At 43.9% G+C, this 20,979-nt stretch overlaps 1 protein-coding gene across 2 annotated transcripts in view; it reads right to left on the bottom strand.

Moving 5' to 3' along the window:
* Positions 1 to 204: 204 nt before the first annotated feature.
* The window catches only part of arhgap39 (Rho GTPase activating protein 39), a 63,834-nt gene continuing 43,059 nt past the window's right edge, over positions 205 to 20,979 (bottom strand). Inside the window, exons 9-11 of one of the 2 annotated variants that reach the window (XM_061737453.1) lie at positions 20,206 to 20,297; positions 16,373 to 16,542; positions 205 to 3,761 (exon numbers count right to left, since the gene is read on the bottom strand). In XM_061737453.1, coding sequence (XP_061593437.1) covers positions 3,567 to 3,761; positions 16,373 to 16,542; positions 20,206 to 20,297 — 457 coding nt within the window. In that variant the 3' untranslated portion in view covers positions 205 to 3,566. The remainder of the gene's footprint in view (positions 3,762 to 16,372; positions 16,543 to 20,205; positions 20,298 to 20,979) is intronic. The other variant, XM_061737455.1, reaches the window with a different exon arrangement.

Here is a 20,979-nt window from a genome sequence, read left to right as displayed (position 1 = left end):
ACAAAACATATTTGAACCATTTTTCAGACAATATGTTACTTGAAAAATTAAAAATATGTTTTGTTGATGAGAAAATATGTTTCTCTATTTTTATTATTTTTGTGAGGGGGATATATATTGTTTTTCGGCACTACCTTGTTCTCTATAGCTGATATAACATGAATTACTCCTATGTGGGATCAATAACGTTCTTATTTTTGCCATCTGAGAAAATTAAATATATTATATTTGGTGCCTAACTGTTTCCCAAGTATATTAGTGCGTGTGAATGAATAAATGAGACGTAAAACGTACATGTCTTTGTAGAAAGGAGCTTTCTGAAAATAAGTCCATTTACTTGTATTAGTTTACAGCGCAGTCTTGCCACATCCAATATGGCGGCGACGTTGACGTATCGCAGCAGTGCTCGATGGGGCGTCTACGTTTATGATGTCTATGCGGGGTCAGGGCGGGGGCGGGGCCGGCGGACGAGCTGACACCTCTGGGTTGGACCCAAGCGTTCTGGATCCTTGGCAGTGCTGCGTTCACAGCTCCTCACTCACAGCTCAGGAGACGTTAACGTCCACAGTGGCTGGACGGCAGGGTGGACAGACACGGCGGGACACGGCGGGACACGGTCCTCCTCCATCACCTCCGTCAGGGGAGGACCGGGCTGAGGACAAACTCTGACCCAGAGGAGACACCTGGAGCTGGACCAGGAAGCTGAGGAGAAACCACTTCCTGTCCTCTGTTGACCAGATCAACCAGTAGGACGGAGCCAGTTTAATGAAGGTCCTCAGACATGGACACCAGAGACCTGCAAGTCTGATCGCTGGAGACCTGGAGACCTCCGTCTGGAGACCTCCGTCTGGAGACCTCCGTCTGGAGACCTCCATCTGGAGACCTCCATCTGGAGACCTCCACATGGAGACCTCCGTCTGGAGACCTTCGTCTGGAGACGTGGTCAGAAAAAAAAGAGTAATTGTACCATTAACTTAGATTTTGATTTCTTTGTAAACAGAATGGACCTAAGATAAAACTGGAAGTGTAAACCGTTGTTTGATTTATTCAAACCTTCCCAGATCTGTCTGTTTCCTCCGGCCAATCATTCCTCTACCTTCACAGTGACGTGAGTCGGTCTGGTTCAGAGTCTGAACGCTGGAGCAGGTCTGCAGGTCTGCAGGTCTGCAGGTCTGCAGGTCTGCAGGTCTCGTGTCCATGTCGTCTTCACTTAAACGCTCTGCGGTGGTTGGTTTTTTGTTGCATGTGGTCCTCCCGGCCACCAGGGGGCCACCAAACACCCAGATAACATTTAAGCACTTCACTCGGAAGAACTTAAATTAGGTCCTAAACCTGAAAGTTTATAAAATCATCTGATTGTTCTCTTTCAAATTTGTGATTTTGGAGAGTTACAAGTTCATTAAAGTCAGAATATGAGTTTTCTCTTTTAAATGTATGACTTTTGTCTCACAAAACTAACCAGTATATAAAGTCAGAATGTCTGAATTTTCTTGATAAATCTGACCTTATAAAGTTCTGTTTTTTTTACCCACATTCCACTGCACGTCTCTTTCCCTCAAACCTCAGCGACACAACATTGTAGAGCTCAGACTTCCTCACAAGAGTTTTATCTTGCCAACTAAACGTGAATTTTAACTCTAGACTCGACAGTTGAGCCTGTTCGCCACGGCTCGTCTTAAAGGGTTCCAACTCTTTTAAACAACCAGAGTCCCGGGAAAGACTCGAAATGTCCCGTCTGTGACACGTTTCCTGTGTGTTAACAGGGAGACAGCAGGTCGTGACACCACACGTGTCTCCAGGACGCGTCTCCAGGACGCGTCGGGTCTTCGGTGGTGCAGGTGAGACGATGGCGGGGCAGAAAGGCTCGTACTGGGCTTTGGCTCTTCCCAGGCGGAGCAGCAGTGACGGTGAAGAGTTTGTATCTGTGAAAAGTCGTGTGAAACCCTCAAACATGCACTTTGTTCATTCATCCGACTGGTGACCGGTCCTCAGGCAACGCATGGAAGTGTGTGCATCTGGCAGTGCACGTGTATTCAAGCAAAAACAGTTTGGTATAAAACAAACGCGTCTGACTTTAGGTCAGTCATGGAGGTCTGCCGGTGGGATGAACGCAGTCAAGACGATGAGATCCCTGCTGAAGTCTTCACACTGAGCATGGGCACGGAGCTAGCGGACGTGAAGGCACACACAGTCCAGGAGCGTCGGGGAACCGACTCAGTTGAATGTCCACAGTCAGGAAGCGTCTGGGAACTGAGTCTGCTGAATGTTCACAGTCCTGAAGTGTTGGGGAACCGGGTCTGCTGAACGTGCTGAGTCCGCTGAATATCCACAGTCAGGAGCGTTAGGGAATGGAGTTGGATGAATGTCCACAGTCCAGGAGTGTCGGGTAACCGGGTCTGATGAATGTCCACTGTCAAGCAACGTCAGGGAACGGAGTCTGATGAACGTCCACTGTTAAGGAGCGTCAGGGAACCAAACCGCTGAATGTCCACAGTCCAGGAGCGTCGGGGAACGGAGTGGGATGAATGTCCACGGTCCTGAAGTGTTGGGGAACTGGGTCTGCTGAACGTCCACTGTTAAGGAGCGTCAGGGAACGGAGTCTGATGAATGTCCACAGTCCACGAGCGTTAGGGAACTGAGTCTGATGAACGTCCATTGGCAAGGAGTGTCGGGGAACAGAGTCGGATGAATGTCCACAGTCAGAGAGTGTCGGGGAACCAAACCGCTGAATGTCCACAGTCAAGCAACGCCAGGGAATGGAGTCTGATGAATGTCCACAGTTCTGGAGCATCTGGGAACTGAGTCCGCTGAATATCCACAGTCATGGAGCGTCAGGGAACGGAGTCGGATGAATGTCCATTGTCAAGGAGCGTCGGGGAACGGAGTCGGCTGAATGTCCACAGTCCTGAAGTGTTGGGGAACCAGGTCGGCTGAATGTCCACAGTCCACGAGCGTTAGGGAACTGAGTCGGATGAATGTCCACAGTCAGGGAGCGTCGGGGAACCTACTTGGCTAAACGTCCTAGAGTGTGTGAGTGGGGAACCAAAAGTGGGCTGAATGAACAGGTCCATAGGCTTGTCGTGTCAGGGAACCTGTCATGGATCTCATAGTCTGCTGAACACCCTTAAACCAGGATCATAAGGGAAGCAAGTGTCAGAATGTACAGTTTTTGATGGCTGAGTGTTAGGGAACTGAGAGTCAGCTGGACAAGCTCATCCACAGTCCTGGTTTGTCTAGGCAATGAGAGTCACCTTGAATGTCCACAGTCCTATAGCATCAGGGAACCAAGACTCATCTGAACTTCCAGTCTGGGAGCGTAAGAGTAGCAGAATGAGAAGGTCCATCCTGGACCATCGCGGAATCGAGTCAACCGTATAAGGAGGTCCACAGGGAAACAGCTGCTGAACTGAAAAAGCAGGCGGAAGTTCAGGTAGTTCCGGCAGCGTCCAGGTGTTCACCAGCAGCAGCCATGTTCATGAGGATCCCTGTGCAGGTGGGGGTGGTGGAGCAGGTTAAAGGAGCGTGGGGGAAAGTATCCAGGTGAGTGTGTGTGGGGGGGAGGGGGGCTATAGGATTCCATCCATGAAGCTGGTGTCCAGCCGCTGGATCAGCACCCGGATGAAGGACATCTCCTTACGGGTGTTCTCAAATATCACGCGGGGGTCATCGGATCGGCAGCGCAGACAGTTGGGGGCCATGACCATGGCCAGGTTGTTCACGTCCATCTTGGTGACGGTCACGTTGGCGGTCTGGGCAAATACCTGCACAAACACACAAGCAAGAACCGTGAAGCTGGAACATGGTGAAGGAATGATCACAGGGTCCAAGCAGCCTCGTGTCTCAGGAACGGCGGGAAGGATTCAGTGACTGACACCTCTGTGGAATCTCCACAGCCAATAGAATCAACCAGCAGTTCACAAATACACGCTGCTTCACCCCTTAACCTGCGCATACACTGTGCGATTGTCGGCTCGTTTTGAACCGATTTTCCACTCGTGCGACTATTTCTTGGATCGGGCCGGATTTCGTCCCAATCGTTGGTCGTGCCTCGTGCAGTAAACGTGGGGTAACGACGAGAGATTAACGCCTCACGACGAGAGATTAACACCTCACGACGAGAGATTAACACCTCACGACGAGAGAGTAACACCTCACGACGAGAGATTAACACCTCACGACGAGAGAGTAACACCTCACGACGAGAGATTAACACCTCACGACGAGAGATTAACACCTCACGACGAGAGATTAACACCTCACGACGAGAGATTAACACCTCACGACGAGAGAGTAACGCCTCACGACGAGAGATTAACGCCTCACGACGAGAGATTAACGCCTCACGACGAGAGATTAACACCTCACGACGAGAGATTAACACCTCACGACGAGAGATTAACACCTCACGACGAGAGATTAACACCTCACGACGAGAGATTAATACCTCACGACGAGAGATTAACGCCTCACGACGAGAGATTAACGCCTCACGACGAGAGATTAACACCTCACGACGAGAGATTAACACCTCACGACGAGAGATTAACACCTCACGACGAGAGATTAACACCTCACGACGAGAGATTAATACCTCACGACGAGAGATTAACGCCTCACGACGAGCTCCCGATCACAAATCATGTACTCGCAAGAAAATCAAACGTGTTTGAAATCCTGGTCCTCCTCCTGTGGAATCGCACAGTTGAAGCAGCTACGACCCGACTGGACTCATCCTTTCACAGAGAGCATGCACAATCTCTGATGTCAAGTCAAAAACTATTATTTGTAGTTTAAGTGTTGCAAATTCACATTACAAATCATGTTTTAATAGCAAAAAAAGAGTGCATTTCCCATGTCTTCCCAGCCAATTCCTTGTCCAATCACGACGTTGTCTAATCTTTTTTCATTTATCGCCACACAGAATGGCACAAATTGCTAAGGCAGTTTGTTTTTGCTGAGCATCTTCGGTGTCTCCCACTTCGGGGTTCCTCCTCTTCCACTTCTTTTTGACGTTGCAGTTCCAGTACACAGAGGTCTGACGTGAGGATTATGATCGTATAGTGTGAGCAGACGAGTCGCATCAGAGCATCGGGTCGTACAGTGTGAGATCATAAATCGTGGGCTGCCAACTTTTGAACTCAGCGATCTAGTCGTGCAGTGTGAGATGGGGCTGAATCAAACTATTTAAAATATCGAACAGTGTATGCCCAGCTTTAACCAATCAGAGCAATGAAAAGTCCCTCCTTTCATATGCTCCAACCACTAACCAAAACAATTTGATCCTAAACTATACTGAATAGTCAAATAGACCTGGAATCACATGAATCTACAGTTCTAAACGGTGAAACAAAAATGTAGAAACCAAGTACAGAGTCGGACGTTGTTTTTTTAAATCTCAGAGTGGTCTTCCTCACACCCTGACAATCTGTGGAGTCTTAGCTGCAGGCACATTTGTAGCATGGAGAGTTGTTTGTTCCAGTTTCCTGCAGCATGTCACATTCTCATCTTTCTACAATGTTATTTTCTTTTTTTTTTAAACTTAAATTTTTATTATTTTTTCACAAGTAAACAAACAAAACAATACTGCAAACAAGTTACATATTAGAATAGCAATAATAATAAAATTAACAAAAACAAAAACAAACTGTCTGGAGATGATCCTCTATTCAGTCCAATGTTCCATTCGGCATCTGTTCAGTTGGTGTCACGTCTCATGTAAGTATTCCATTTTTCCCAGTTCTTCTCAAACACATCCCCTTTGATCCTTAAAAGATATGTCAATTTTTCCATAACACAAATTTCCTGGACAATTTCCAACCACTGTTCCTGTTTCGGGGCATTTACATTGAGCCAGTTTCTTGTGACTGCCTTTTTACTTGCTGCGAGTAACACTTTAGTCAAGTACAGATCTTCTCTCGTTACAACTTTTCCAATATTCCCAAGATACATCACTGGGCAAGTATTTGGGATTTCATATCCCAAAATATTTTTAAGTACTAAATTTACATTTTGCCAGTACATTTTAATTTTTGTACAGTTCCAGAAGATGTGTGCATGGTCCGCCTCCACATTCCCGCACTGTCTCCAGCAGTTTTGTTGTGTGGCAAGTTGTCTAGATTTTATTTTTGGTGTTATAAAATATCGAGTTAAATTTTTCCAGCAGAACTCCCTCCATATTAATGAGTTTGTGGACGTACATTGTGTCTCGCACATGTGGTACCATTCATCCTCTTGTATTTGGATCTTTAGTTCTCCTTCCCATTTTGCTTTTATATAGAGGGTTGAGTCCCCTCTGCTCTCCCCCATAGCTTGGTAAAAAGCAGAGATGGGCCGAGACCCCTTCTGTTTGTATGAATCCACAATGACTCCAATCACCTTGTTTATAGTTGCAACTGGCCTTATTTCTTTTGTGAAATAATCTCTTAACTGCATGTATCTATATAAGTCTTTGTTTTCGAGGCCGTACCTTGTCTTTAGCTCTTGAAAGCTTAGAAATTCCCCACCCTCCGAAACCGTACACATTGCTGTCATTCCTTTTTGTGTCCATTCTTTGAATACTGGATCGAGTGCCCCTGGTATGAATTTTGGATCGTATGTGAACCACCTAAGAGTGCATATATTATTCTTGAGTTTGTATTTTCTTATTACAACCCTCCATATTTCTAGTGTGAATGTGACTATTGGGTTCATAGTATGTCTCATTGCACCCATCAGGTGTTCATCCCCCACCAATATCTGGGTCTGATAACCCTGTGTTTCCCTTTCAATTTCCTGCCATTTAGACTGATAGTCAGGTCTACACCAACAGGCCAGAGACCTGAGTTGAGCAGCATAAAAATATTCTTTAAGGTTAGGCAAGGCCATTCCACCTTTACTTTTAGGTAGTTGGAGGGTCGTGAATTTTATTCTCGGCTTTTTCCTATTCCAAATGAATCTAGAGATCATTCTGTCCCAGGCTATAAATTTGTTTTGAGGGATATTAATTGGCAGTGCTTGAAATAAATATAACAATTTAGGTAGTATATTCATTTTGACCGTTTGTATTCTAGCACTGAAGTCCAACGGAAGGGTAGACCACCTTTCAATGTCCCTTTGTATGTTTTTTTCAATTTCACTATAGTTGTTTTCCAACATGTCGTTAAGTGTTTTAGTCAAAGTTACACCAAGATACTTCATTGTTTTAGCATTCCATTTTAAATGATATGCATCTCTTATTTCTCGGGATGGGGAATAGTTCAACGAGAGAATTTGAGTTTTTGATATATTCAGTTTATATCCTGAGTAGTATTCATACTTTCCCAGTAGAGACATTAGGTGTGGGAAACATCTATCCGGCTGTTCAAGGAAAACAATGACATCATCGGCAAAAAGGCCAATGATGTGTTCTGTCCCCCGTATACTGACACCCTGCAGTTCCCCACTCTGCCTTATTGCCTGCGCTAAAGGCTCAACATATAAAGCGAAGAGGGTAGGTGACAGACAGCAACCTTGTCTTGTCCCCCTCTCCAACTGAATCGTATTTGACAGGCTTCCGTTTACTCTGATCCTAGCTGTGGGCTCTTGATAAATAGTTTTAATACATTGGATTACGTTTTCATTGAAGCCAAATCTCCTTAGAACCTCATACAAAAATGACCAACTAACACTATCGAATGCCTGTTGAGCATCCAAACTAACCAGAACTGTACTTGCACCACTTTTTTGAGCATTGTCTAAGATATGGAGGGTTCTTCTGATACTATCATGCGTTTGGCGTCCTTTAATAAAACCAGTTTGGTCTTCATCAATCAAGTCCGGTATGAGGGTCTCAAATCTTTTGCAAATAATTGATGTAAATAGTTTGTAGTCTACATTTAAAAGTGAAATTGGCCTATAGTTTTTGCATTCTTCTTTATCTTTGCCTTCTTTGGGTAGAACAGTGATAATTGCTTCTTTCCACGAGGGGGGGGCCCTGCCCTCTTTAAGAGTGAAGTTAAAGCAGGACAGAAGCAAGGGTGTTAGCTCCTTCCGAAAGGCCTTATACCATTCCGATGGAAACCCATCGCTGCCTGGTGATTTACTAGCTTTTAACCGACTAATTGCAGCTTCCAGCTCCTTAACTGTAAGTTGCGACATAATAGTGTAATTCTGTGTCTCACCAATAGATGGCAAGTCAAGTGAGTCAAGGAAACTTCTAATTGTTTTTTCATCGGCTGTTAATGGTTTAGAATAAAGATTCTTGTAATATTCTTCAAATATTCTTTCTATTTCCTCTGGTTCATGTGTTAATTGTTTGGTTTGAGGGTTCCTTATTTTATGAATTGTGTTAATGGCCTGCTGTTTCTGCAGGCGTCTAGCTAAATACAATGTTATTTTCAATCAGGATTTGTGGTTTAAACAGTATATTAATCAGATTTGTAAGACAGCATTTTTCCATCTCCGTAATATCACAAAGATTACGAACATCCTCTCCCGGGGTGATGCGGAATAACTAATTCATGCGTTTGTATCTTCTAGACTAGATTACTGTAATGTATTATTAGCAGGATGTCCAAGTAATTCTCTGAATATCCTCCAGCTGATCCAAAATGCAGCAGTGAGTGCTGACAGGAATCAGCAGGAGAGACCACGTCTCTCCAGTGTTAGCCTGGATGCTGTTGCTGTGTATACAGTCCTAAACCTCCAAACTCCTGTTATCTACAAGACCTGATAGATCATCATGTTCCTAATAGAGCTCTCCGTTGTCATGGTGCAGGTTTACCTTTACTTCAACAAGCTGTTGAAGAAGGCCAGGCTTAAACATGAGCCCTTCACCCAGCCCTTCACCCAGGCCTATAGAGGACTTGAAAGGCTCCTCACCAGAAGCAGAACAGTCAGTGCGGTTATATTCTACCCAGCTACTGTAAGACTAATGGCTCAAAGAGAGAAAACCTCACTCTCTCACTCACACACTAAAGAGGTTTATGTTAATAATTGATCTGGGGTCATGTTCTGCTGTCTGGAAACATCCTAGAGACAACTAATAGTAATAGATTCTATATAAATGAAAGTGAATTGAATGTCTTTACTTTGCTGCTTGTTGCTAGAGGTGTGTTGTTTTTATTCCACAGACAGCAACATCCAGGATCAATACTAAGCATGGGCTGCAGGGTAAGATTACTTTTTTTTCCCAAATTATTGGGCCACAGCCCTATGTGAACATGGGAAGCCTCAATTTCAACTTTAAGGCCCAGCTCTGAGGCCTCACTCTGAGACCAGCCTCGATTTTAAGACCAGGTTGTCTTAACATCAGGGTTTCCGTTGTCCGGTAATTGCCGGACTTTGTCCGGTAAAATATGCCGAAGTCCGGTATTTTATAATCTCTCCGGTCAAACTGTCCGGTGAAAATACTCACTGGTGCTGCGGGACTAGAGTCCCCGGGAGTACCGCGGAGGGACACGCCGAGCCCCGGCGGAGGGACACGCCGAGCCCCGGCGGAGGGACACGCCGAGCCCCGGCGGAGGGACACGCCGAGCCCCGGTGCCGGGAGCCGGGAGGAAGCGGAGCTGCGGTGCCGACATCCACGGTACTGAGAGGCTGACGCGTCCATTGTGTGCGTTGATTTATGGTTCCGAGTCGCACCGACGCAGAGCCTACGGCGTAGAGTACGCGTCGCCACGTACCGGTACCTTACGCCGTAGGTTACGCGCAAGCTTCTGCAATATTTATTTATTTTTTGAAGTTACGCTCGCGAGTCAATTGACGGGACTTATTTTATTTTAAATACCCTGTTTTTCAATAAAAATACTATTAAATGACTTGCATTGATATCGTACTACTGCATATGATTTATTTTTAACCTCAATAAATTCATATAGCCTATGCGACCGGAATTTCAAACATTTGTCCGGTAAATTGAAACCCTGCCGGTCACATTGTCCGGTGCCAATTTTTTCTAGCGGAAACACTGCTTAACATTGACCGCATGTTCTTAAAACAAAGGAAATTAAGGAATTTCTCCAAAGCCCAGCAGGCTTTGCAGTTTATTGTCCTTCAGGGGGTTGTGTGAAAGTGATGCGCGGACAATGCATTGGTTAGTGACCCCGATTTACAGCAGGATCCCCTGCTGACGTGAAGAGCCCCCGCTGGTGGTTAAATAGCAGTGGCTTCCCAAATCTCACTTTCTTTTTTTTTCTTTGCTAAAGGTTTTTTTGGCACTAGTGGCCTTAAGGAAACTGGTAGAGAGAGGGGGGGGCGGCATTGCCGTATAGAGCGACAGGCCGAGACTTGAGCCTGCGCTTCCTGCACGAGGACTATAGCCTCTACAAATGGTGCCTGCTCCATTGTTGTTTTGTTTGTTTATTACAGAAATCCCTGGCTATAACACGGTTCTCCTTTCATGTCTCGCTGTTTCACGGATTTGCATTGTGCATCGTGTTCTGCCAAAGATCCTCTATACACAAGATAGCGCATTACCGTTACTGGCAATGGTATGGAATGGTAAACACTTCCTGTCTCCTAAGTGGGCGTGGTCGCCCCTCTGACCTCACTTCCTGTCTCCTAAGTGGGCGTGGCCACCTCTCTCCCCACATCGTTTTGGAACATACAACACTAGATACAGTACAACTTTCTTCCAAAAATACTTAAATAATAAAAATAACAGTATTATTAAGCAAAGAAGCAAGTTTTATTTTAGTTTTAAACTTCATTTTATCCGATGGGAAAACGATGAGAGCCAAATCTGGCGAGAGTGTGTTGCTCAGACAGAGACAGGTCTCAAACAAAGTAAATTTTCTCCTAATCTGTCGGTCTGAAAATTGCCATTTTGGTGTCAGAATGTTCAGAAGGTTTGTGGCTTTTGAAAAATGGGTCCCATATTTACTTAGGTTACTATGGGGCGAAGGAATTGGTAATAATCTGTGCTCACGTTCACTTTTCCCATAGGACTCAATCATGGATCTATTATAAAACGGACTCAATAGACTCAGGACCTACTTCCCGTCTCCTAAAGGGGCGTGGCAGTCACGTGACACAGATACAGGAACTCGAACCTTAGTGGGCTGTCTCGTTTATTGAACGTCTCTGGTTCTGTATTCTGATTGGCTAAACAGTCTCCCCACTTCTTCACTTCCTGTATCAATAACGTTGGTTGCTTAGCAACAAGCTGAGAACGGCCAATGAGCTTCAGCAGCAGCTCAAGAACGGGAACTTTGATGAATCGTTCATTACAGTCTCAGATATAATCCATGGTGTCGGGTTATAAGAATCTTTTTACCCAGAAGAAAAAAGAGCGACAACTACCCATAACTATGTTTTTCTCTTGAAAAAACACTCCTGCACCGCGGCTTTAGGAGAAAAAGACGCTACAATTTGTCCTACGGTACTTATTGTATTTCTTTTCATAATAATTTTTCATTTTATCCCGTTCAAATCCAATTACTCGGGTCACGGTGGGCGGGGCTGATCTCCGCAATTTGAAGCCTTGTATAATAATTGAAAAATAAGAAATAAAGTTTGCTACTTTGTGGATTTCACCTATCACAGATTCTTTATGGAACGTAACCCCCGCGAAAAACCAGGGATTACTGTATTTGCGTGGTTCAGAGAAGTATAGACTATTGACTGATCATAATCCTCTAGTGACGCTCACCAACCACAGAGACCTGGATAGAGCTCCTTTAAGATGTCAGCGACTTTTATCTGTCTCATGAAGTTCAACCCAGTCGCTGAGTACCTGGTTGTGCCCGTCACACTGTCAAGGCACCCGCAGTCTAAAGTGGATGATACTGGACTAAACAAGGACATCCAAGCATATGTGGATGCTCATGAGGAACAGGAAGGGCACAAGTCTCTGCAGCTGGTCAGGGTGGCCACAACATGAGAGAAGTGTCGCCAAGCCTGCCCTGGACTATTTCAGGGACAGTCTAAAGCTGGGCATACACTGTGCGATATTTTTAATCGTTTGAGACTGCCCATCTCACACTGCACGACTAGATCGCGGAGCCCACGATTTATGGTTTCACACTGTACAAGCCGATGCTCGGATGCGACCCGTCTGCTCACACTATACGATCATAATCCTCCCGTCGGACCTCTCTGTACTGGAACTCGAGGCCGGTTTTGGGGCAGGGGGGGCTGTGCCCACCGAAACGTGCGTCCTGCCCACCTGATCAAAGGTTATGGGGATCCTTTATTTTTTTATAATTTTATTTTTTTTCATATATATATTAAAAAAATACCAAAATATCTGTACCGTTTCTGATTGGGTGGGCACTGCGCATCATTTTTAGACACAACAAAGAACGCATACCGCAAAAGTTGTGTCTCGGCGGAGGAACCCGACGTCCCAGCAAAGTGAGAAGAGAAAAAAGAGTTGTTCCGAACAGCAGACAGAGACACACTAAAGGCTGATTTATGGTTCCGCGTTACACCAACGCAGAGCCTACGGCGCAGGGTACGCGGCGACACGCACCGTACGTGGAAATGCGGTCTTTTTTTTGCTATTAAAACATGATTTGTAATGTGAATTTGCAACACTTAAACTACAAATAATAGTTTTTGACGTAACATCAGAGATTGCGCATGCTCTCTGTGAAAGGATGAGTCCAATCGGGTCGCAGCTGCTTCTACTGTGATTCCTTCACGAGGAGCGACCAGGATTTAAACACGCTTGATTTTTTTGCGACCTCACGATTTGTGATCGTCGTGAGGTGTTAATCTCTCGTCGTTACCCCACGTACACTGCACGAGGCACGAGCAACGATTGGGTCAAAATCGGGCCCGATCAAAAAAAAAGTCGCACGACTGGAAAATCGTCTCAAAACGAGCCGATAATCTCACAGTGTCTGCCCGGCTTTAATGAACAAACCGGCCTGCTGAAAAGAGCAAACCAAATAGTGATTCCAGAAACTCTAAAGCCGGGCAGACACTGTGAGATTATCGGCTCGTTTTGAGACGATTTTCCAGTCGTCCAACTTTTTTTTTGATCGGGCCCGATTTTGACCCAATCGTTGCTCGTGCCTCGTGCAGTAAACGTGGGGTAACGACGAGAGAGTAACACCTCACGACGATCACAAATCGTGAGGTCGCAAGAAAATCAAGCATGTTTGAAATCCTCGTCGCTCCTCGTGAAGGAATCACAGTTGAAGCAGCTGCGACCCGATTTGCCTCATCCTTTCACAGAGAGCATGCGCAATCTCTGATGTCACGTCAAAAACTATTATTTTTAGTTTAAGTGTTGCAAATTCACATTACAAATCATGTTTTAATAGCAGAAAAAAAGACTGCATTTCCACGTACGGTGCGTGTCGCCGCGTACCCTACGCCGTAGGCTCTGCGTTTGTGTAACGCGGAACAATAAATCAGCCTTCAGTGTGTGCGCTGTCTGCTGTTCGGAACAACTCTTTTTTTTCTCTTCTCATTTTGCTGGGACGCCGGGTTCCTCCGCCGAGACACAACTTTTGCGGTATGCGTTCTTTGTTGTGTCTAAAAATGATGCGCAGTGCCCACCCAATCAGAAACGGTACAGATATTTTGGTATTTTTTTAATATATATATAAAAAAATAAAATTATAAAAAAATAAAGGATCCCCATAACCTTTGATCAGGTGGACAGGACGCACAGCCCACCCCTGCCCCAAAACCGGCCTCGAGTTCCAGTACACAGAGGTCCGACGGGAGGATTATGATCGTATAGTGTGAGCAGACGGGAGGATTATGATCGTATAGTGTCAGCAGACGGGTCGCATCCGAGCATCGGCTCGTACAGTGTGAGAACATAAATCGTGGGCTGTGAACTTTTGAACTCAGCGATCTAGTCGTGCAGTGTGAGATGGGGCAGTCTCATACGATTTAAAATATCACACAGTGTATGCCCAGCTTAAGATCAGAGATGTTGGAAAGGATCCAACACGGGCATCAAGGTCTGAACAAATGTGGAGAAAGGCACAAAGATGCCATCTGGTGGCCTAAGATCAGCTCAGCAGTAAAGCACAGGGTGCAGTCTTGCTTTCATTGCATCGAACACAAACCGAGCCAGCACCGGGAGCCACTGATCACAACACCACTGCCAAAGCTCCCGGGACAGAAACTTGCAGCTGATTTGTGTGAGTTTAAAGGAAAGCACTTCCTAGTAGTCACAGACTACTACTCAAGGTGGCTGGAGATAAGGAGCCTCACCAGGACCAGCAGTGAAGCTGTAATGAACAAGCTACTGAGCACATTTGCACGGTTTGGAATACCGGAGGAACTGATAACGGCCCGCAGTTTGAATCGCAGCAGTTCAAGCACTTTACGTCTAAGTATGACATCCTGCACACAACGTGGAGCCCCAGGCCAATGGGCTCGCTGAGCGAGCAGTTCACACAGCCAAAAGTATCCTGAGACAACCAGACCCTCAGCCTACAGAACCGACCGAGGAGAGTCCAGCTAGACTCCCAGCTTGGTCCCATCCGTCTACAGCAGAGATTTTCAACTGGTTTTGTCCCAGTCCCACCGTTATAACCAAGAAGCAACTTGGGGACCAACTGCTTTTGGGGATGTTTGTTTTATTTTGCACCTTGCTTTTAACCCTTGTACTGTCTTTGGGTCAAAATGACCTCATTCTCCTGTTCCTTCTTTCCTCCTGCTCTCTCCTTCCTTCTCCCTTCCTCTTTTCTCCCTTCCTCCTTCCTTGACCCGAAGACAGCAGAAGGGTTAAATAAGAGTATGAGGCTTATATGGGCTATTTATTTGCATCAGTGTTTATTTTTATTTGCACCTTTTGCTATAAAAAAAAACAAAACAAAAAACAGTCAATGAAAAATGAACAATAGGAAGCCAAGAGGGCTTATAATATTACAAAGTTCACTCATTTGACATCATTTGGGTGGGTAAATTACTCACAAAAATGAATAGTAAATGGAAAATTGAGTCTAAAGAATAATTTTCTTTTTTTTTTAATTATTATTGTAATTTCATGGACCACCTGCAATACCGCCACGGACCACCAGAGGGCGGCGGACCACCGGTTGACAATCCCTGGTCTACAGGGAAGCAGAACAACGCCAAAGCCAGAAAAGCATATCTAGGCACCTACAACAGGAGATATTCAGCAAAAGCACTTCATGCTTTGAATGTGGGTGACAGTACGTCTGAAAACCGACATGGAGCAGGGCCGGAGTGGAACTGGGGTCATCCAGGTGACAAGCACCACGGCCTGTTGTGGAAACGCAGTGAGGTTAAACAAGAGGCTCATATACTGAGGCTACAGTCTTCCTGCAGTGGTTGCAGGTTAGAATCCCGGCCTGTGCACCTTTGCTGCATGTCATCCCCATTCTCTCTCTCAACCCCCTTACTGTCTGCTACTTCAATAAAGGGCCACTAGAGCCCCCCCCCCCTTGAGCCAGATTGTGGTATTTAGTTATTATTTCCTGATAAAGGCAGGTGGTGCCCCGTTTTATTTGATTCATTTTGATCATTCATCTTCATTATTAATAACTATCATGAGACAATTATTAATAACTCTCTAATAACTGAGCCAGTACTCCCTTTGTTGCCCAACACCGACCCCTGCTGACGGAAACCCCCCACTCTCAGTCATGATGAAGCTGGTCAATGACAGGAGTTACACAGAAAACATTAAAAAAGGAATGAGTCATGTTTCAGATTTTACATCCATTCAAATGGGGATCCATTCAAATGTCAAGAATCAATTCAATTCCAATTCTTAAGATTCAGAATTGATTATCAAGATTTGGTTCGATCTGATTCAATTCGATTCGATTCCGATATTGATTCGGGTTAGTGTTATTAAAACTTTTTTGAGCTGTTGCATGAATTATATGACTGTAGTTCTGCTACATATTACTACTAGTATTATATTGAGATTCAACAGCAAGTATTGCAGCTAATGATGCTGTAAGGACCAATCAGCTCCCAGAATGCTGATAGAACTGAAACAGAAACATTGTGGGTCAGAATTACCAAACAGATCCAGGGAGGAAACAGAGGACGAATGAAATCGGTTTTATTTTTTTCCAGATTCTATTTTTATTTTTTCCATTTTCAGTCTTTTTCGGGTTTTTAATTTTTGAGAATTTGGTTTTTAGCATTTTATGCAAATGTAACCCCAAGATAGTAAATAAAGTAATGAAATATAGAAAATGAATACAATTGTTATTGAAAACTTTAATGTTTTCATACCTTTAAACATATTTAAAGGCAAAAACATTATCTCCAACAAAACATCTTTTTTTGGGCATAAACACAAAAATAAGGTTGTAATGAAATGATGAAAAAAAAAGAATGGATCTTTAGACATACAAATCGATTTTTAGGAATGAATATGAGAATGGATTAAGAATGGGAGAATGTTTTTTTCCAACCCAGGCCTAGTGCCGGCATGGCGGCGCTTCAGAGTGTTTGAGGGCATTACCTGCAGGAAGCGGATGAGGTAGCAGAGCACCAGTTTGTTGATGTGAGGGAGGCCCAGCACCACGTTGACGGCCGCCTCCGGGTTGTCATAGTGACGGACGCACTCCTCGTAGAACTCGTGGGGGATGAGCGGCTCCTCCAGCTCCCTGTACCAGAGCTTGAGTAGAGACGCTGGGGACAGGACCCACCACAGCTCAGTTACAACCACATTCACCATCACAGCTAGTTCAACCTTTACATCTCATCTCAGAGCTGGTTCTTCTTTATGAAGCAACGAAACAAGAACCTTTACATCCAGCAGCAGGCTCCTGAACATCCTGGTCTTTTAAAAGACTAATAGAAAAGCACTTCTAGATTGATGGCACAGTCATGAACAAAAAACTGCACCAACACATTAATAATATATTTGGAGTCAAAATTCCTGACCGGTTTGATACTCTATATATGGGTGACATCCAATTTGAGGGGTGGAATAACAACGATAAGAAACTGCTACAGATACTCCTTGCAGCGAGCAAAAACGCTGCTACAAGGAGGTGGTTCAAACCTGAACCCCCCACTATAGATGAATGATAGGAATAATATATGAAATATATGTCATGGAAAAGTTGTCATTCTCTCTAAAAATCAAGAAGAAGACATTTGACCAGATGTGTCTAAGTGGACTGAGAACATAAAACCTATTAGGTCTGACTTTTGCTAACTAATGTGTTTTGTAATATGATATACAGGGCAATTAGAATATTGTGATAAAGTTCTTTATTTTCTGTAATGCAATTAAAAAAACAAAGTGACATACATTCTGGATTCATTACAAATCAACTGAAATATTGCAAACCTTTTATTATTTTAATATAGCTGATTATGGTGTACATTTTAAGATTAAGATTCCCTGAATATTCAAATTTTTTTAGATAGAATATTTGAGTTTTCTTAAGCTGTAAACCATGATCAGTAATATTAAAATAATAAAAGGCTTGCAATATTTCAGTTGATTTGTAATGAATCCAGAATGAATGACATTTTTGCATTACAGAAAATAAAGGACTTTATCACAATATTCTAATTTTCTGAGACAGTCCTGTATTGATATAATCTAGAGCACAATCTTCACTCATTCTACTTTGTGTGTAATTTTCTGTATGTAATATTTAAGATGAGAAGCTTTCCATGTTCCGTGTAAATATTTTACAAAGATAATTCTGGGAAGAGCCAGGAAGTGCACCATACTCTTCTGAAAAAAAGATAAGTACAACCTCAGATACCGACACATGACGTATTTAACTGAGTCATTATTTACTGAACCAAAACACAGAATAGAAGAAGAAGAAACGGTGTGTGAAACACTAAGTATCCCTTCATACTTCCAGCGGAAGAGACACTTGATGATCTGATCATCAGCAAGTGTCTCTTCCTCTAGAAAAGCACACGTTTTAGCAGTTTGCTGGTCTGGAGCATTAACACAATACCAAGAGGGGAAGACATCAGCTATTGTCTCAATAATCCAACTGTTGCCGCATATCAGTCTGGAAAATGTTCTAAAAGCATCCCCGAGCTTCTGACGTTCATCATAATGCAATGAAAAAGTTTGGCAACAAGTGGAAAAAAACATTCCAGACAGTTGTTGGATGTTCCCAGGATTGGACGTCCCAGTAAACGTGTCCCAAGACCAGACTGTTCAGAGCTCTGTGTCAGGCTCTCTGAGCACGTTAGATGGGGCTTTACATCGAAAATGTATCATTATCCCCACGGTCAATATGTGCAAAATCAATATTGCAAAGACAAAAAATCAATTAGATACATTTTGATCTATTATTTTCTCTAAATGTCAAGAATAAAACAATTTGATGGAATAGTAAGAGTACATTTCATTTATTTGTGTGTGTCTCCACATAAGCCACATAAGCCCTTTACCCTCAGGAGTAAAGTACTGGTTTATTTACACTGCAAAAACTCAAAATCTTACCAGGAATATTTGTCTTATTTCTAGTTAAAATGTCTCATTTTTAGTCAAAAAAATCTCATTACACTTTAAACAAGACTCATTCCCAGAAAAATAACTTGTTATTTGACAATTTTCACCTGTTTCAAGCAGAGCATGTGAGCGGAGCGGAGCGTGAGCGAGCGGCGGAGCGGAGCGGCGAATTTTGAAAGGAGCGCAGAGCGGGATTTTTTTTTCTAGGATGATTGGCTGGAGCGGGGCGTCATCCCGCTCCAGTTTCGCTCCGTTACCCCTCATATCACGGCCCCGATGCGTGTCCAAACATATCCCACCTCTCCTCAAACTACCTGTTACCTTTCTTCTTTTCCAGTCCTATCTCCGAACCGTAGTTGGGAGAGCTGGTATTTTAATTCGGTCTCTGGCTCGTAACCGGCGTTAGGAGTCCGGGGAAAGTGAAGGGAAAAAAGGACGGAGGAAAAATGCTTTCCGTGCAACCTCGCACATTTATTACAAACATGTAATAAGAGCAAACAAAACGCGTGAGGGCTGACGACTGAAACTAACGGAGGACACACTGAAAAGTAACTGAACACGTGTACCGGTCTTCCACACGCACACACCTGCATCTCCCTCTCTCTCCTCCGCTGCACCCACACGTCTCACACACACACACCCGAACACACAGTGAATGAAACATTGTTTCGGGAAAGGTTAATAAACAAAAGTGTATTAAACCAGATAATTCCATTAGGTGAAATTATTTTCTTATTTTTTCTTGTCAGTAAATATCTATTTTTTGGACTTTAAAACTATGTAGGCTCTGCGTAATTGTTCCTCTCGGCTCCGTGACTGGCTGCAAGGAACGGAACTTTGCTGAGTCTCTCTCTCTCTCTCTCTCTCTCTCATCCACCTCTGGTTAGATCTAAGGCTTCAGGTAAACATGTGCATTTTATATGCATGCAAACATTTTTGGAGCGGAGCGTGGAGCGCTGCGCGGAGCGGAGCGGAGCGGGGTGAAGTGTTACTGGAGCGCGGAGCGGTTATGGCTGGAGCGGCATTTTGCGACTTTGAGGGCGGAGCGGAGCGGTGACAACCTTTGTGAGCGAGGAGCGGAAATTCTCGCCGCTCCACTCCGCTCACATGCTCTGGTTTCAAGTAAATTTTCACTTGAAATAAGTAGAAAAATCTGCCAGTGGGACAAGATTTATCTTCTCATTACAAGCAAAAAAATCTTGTTCCAATGGCAGATTTTTCTGCTTATTTTAAGTGAAAATATACTTGAAACAGGTGAAAATTGTTGTTTTTTCCAGTGATGAGTCTTGTTTTAAGTGTAATGAGATTTTCTTTGATTAAAAATGAGACATTTTAACTAGAAATAAGACAATATTCTTGTTAAGATTTTGAGTTTTTGCAGTGGTTTATATTATATTCACAAGTGATATCGTCATTGATGGACTGGTGACCTGTCCAGGGTTACCCTGCCTCTCGCCTGAAAATTAGCTGCGATAAACTCCAGCAGACCCCTGTGACCCTGCAAAGGATAAAGCGGGTATAGATAATGGATGGATGGATGGATGGATGGATGGATGGATGGATGGATGGATGGATGGATGGATGGATGGATGGATGGATGGATGGATGGATGGATGGATGGATGGATGGATGGATGGATGGATGGATGGATGGATGGATGGATGGATGGATGGATGGATGATGAATGGATGGATGTCGTCATTGCACTTTACCGCATGTTTTCCAAATATCATGCAACCTCGATGCTACATGTTAAAGTCCATGACAGCAGAGTGAGGAGAAACTGCATGCCATATGGCTGCATGCTACTGAACACAAGCAGCTGCAGAAACCTTCATGTGAGTGCAGGGTCCCCGTACCTGGGATGTGGGGGTCTTCCAGTCCTGTGGGGATTTTCCACTGATCCACCTGCAGCTTCAGGGCGTTGACTTCATCGATGTCTCCTGGTACCCTGGTCCACAGAGAGCTCAGGTTATTCTCCAGGTCTGCTGCTCCTGGCCTTGTTTCAGCTCCTTCTGGTTAGTTATCACCAACAACCCCGTTAACCCCTTCTGGTTAGTTATCACCAACAACCCCGTTAACCCCTTCTGGTTAGTTATCACCAACAACCCCGTTAACCCCTTCTGGTTAGTTATCACCAACAACCCCGTTAACCCCTCCTGCAGCCACACTGAACGCTGCATCAGGCCTGACTCACTCTTCAGTTGGAGAATGTATACAGGACTGTCTCAGAAAATTAGAATATTGTGATAAAGTTCTTTATTTTCTGTAATGCAATTAAAAAAACAAAAATGTCATACATTCTGGATTAATTACAAATCAACTGAAATATTGCAAGCCTTTTATTATTTTAATATTGCTGATTATGGTTTACAGTTTAAGATTAAGATTCCCAGAATATTCTCATTTTTTGAGACAGGATATTTGAGTTTTCTTAAGCTGTAAGCCATGATCAGCAATATTAAAATAATAAAAGGCTTGCAATATTTCAGTTGATTTGTAATGAATCCAGAATGTATGACATTTTTGTTTTTGTAATTGCATTACAGAAAATAAAGAACTTTATCACAATATTCTAATTTTCTGAGACAGTCCTGTATTACCGTGGAACCGCATTCAAAACACACTCTACC

Source organism: Cololabis saira, chromosome 13, assembly GCF_033807715.1.
Source record: "Cololabis saira isolate AMF1-May2022 chromosome 13, fColSai1.1, whole genome shotgun sequence".
In the NCBI taxonomy this organism is placed as follows: Eukaryota; Metazoa; Chordata; class Actinopteri; order Beloniformes; family Belonidae; genus Cololabis; species Cololabis saira.
This window is presented reverse-complemented; position numbering and strand designations above follow the sequence as displayed.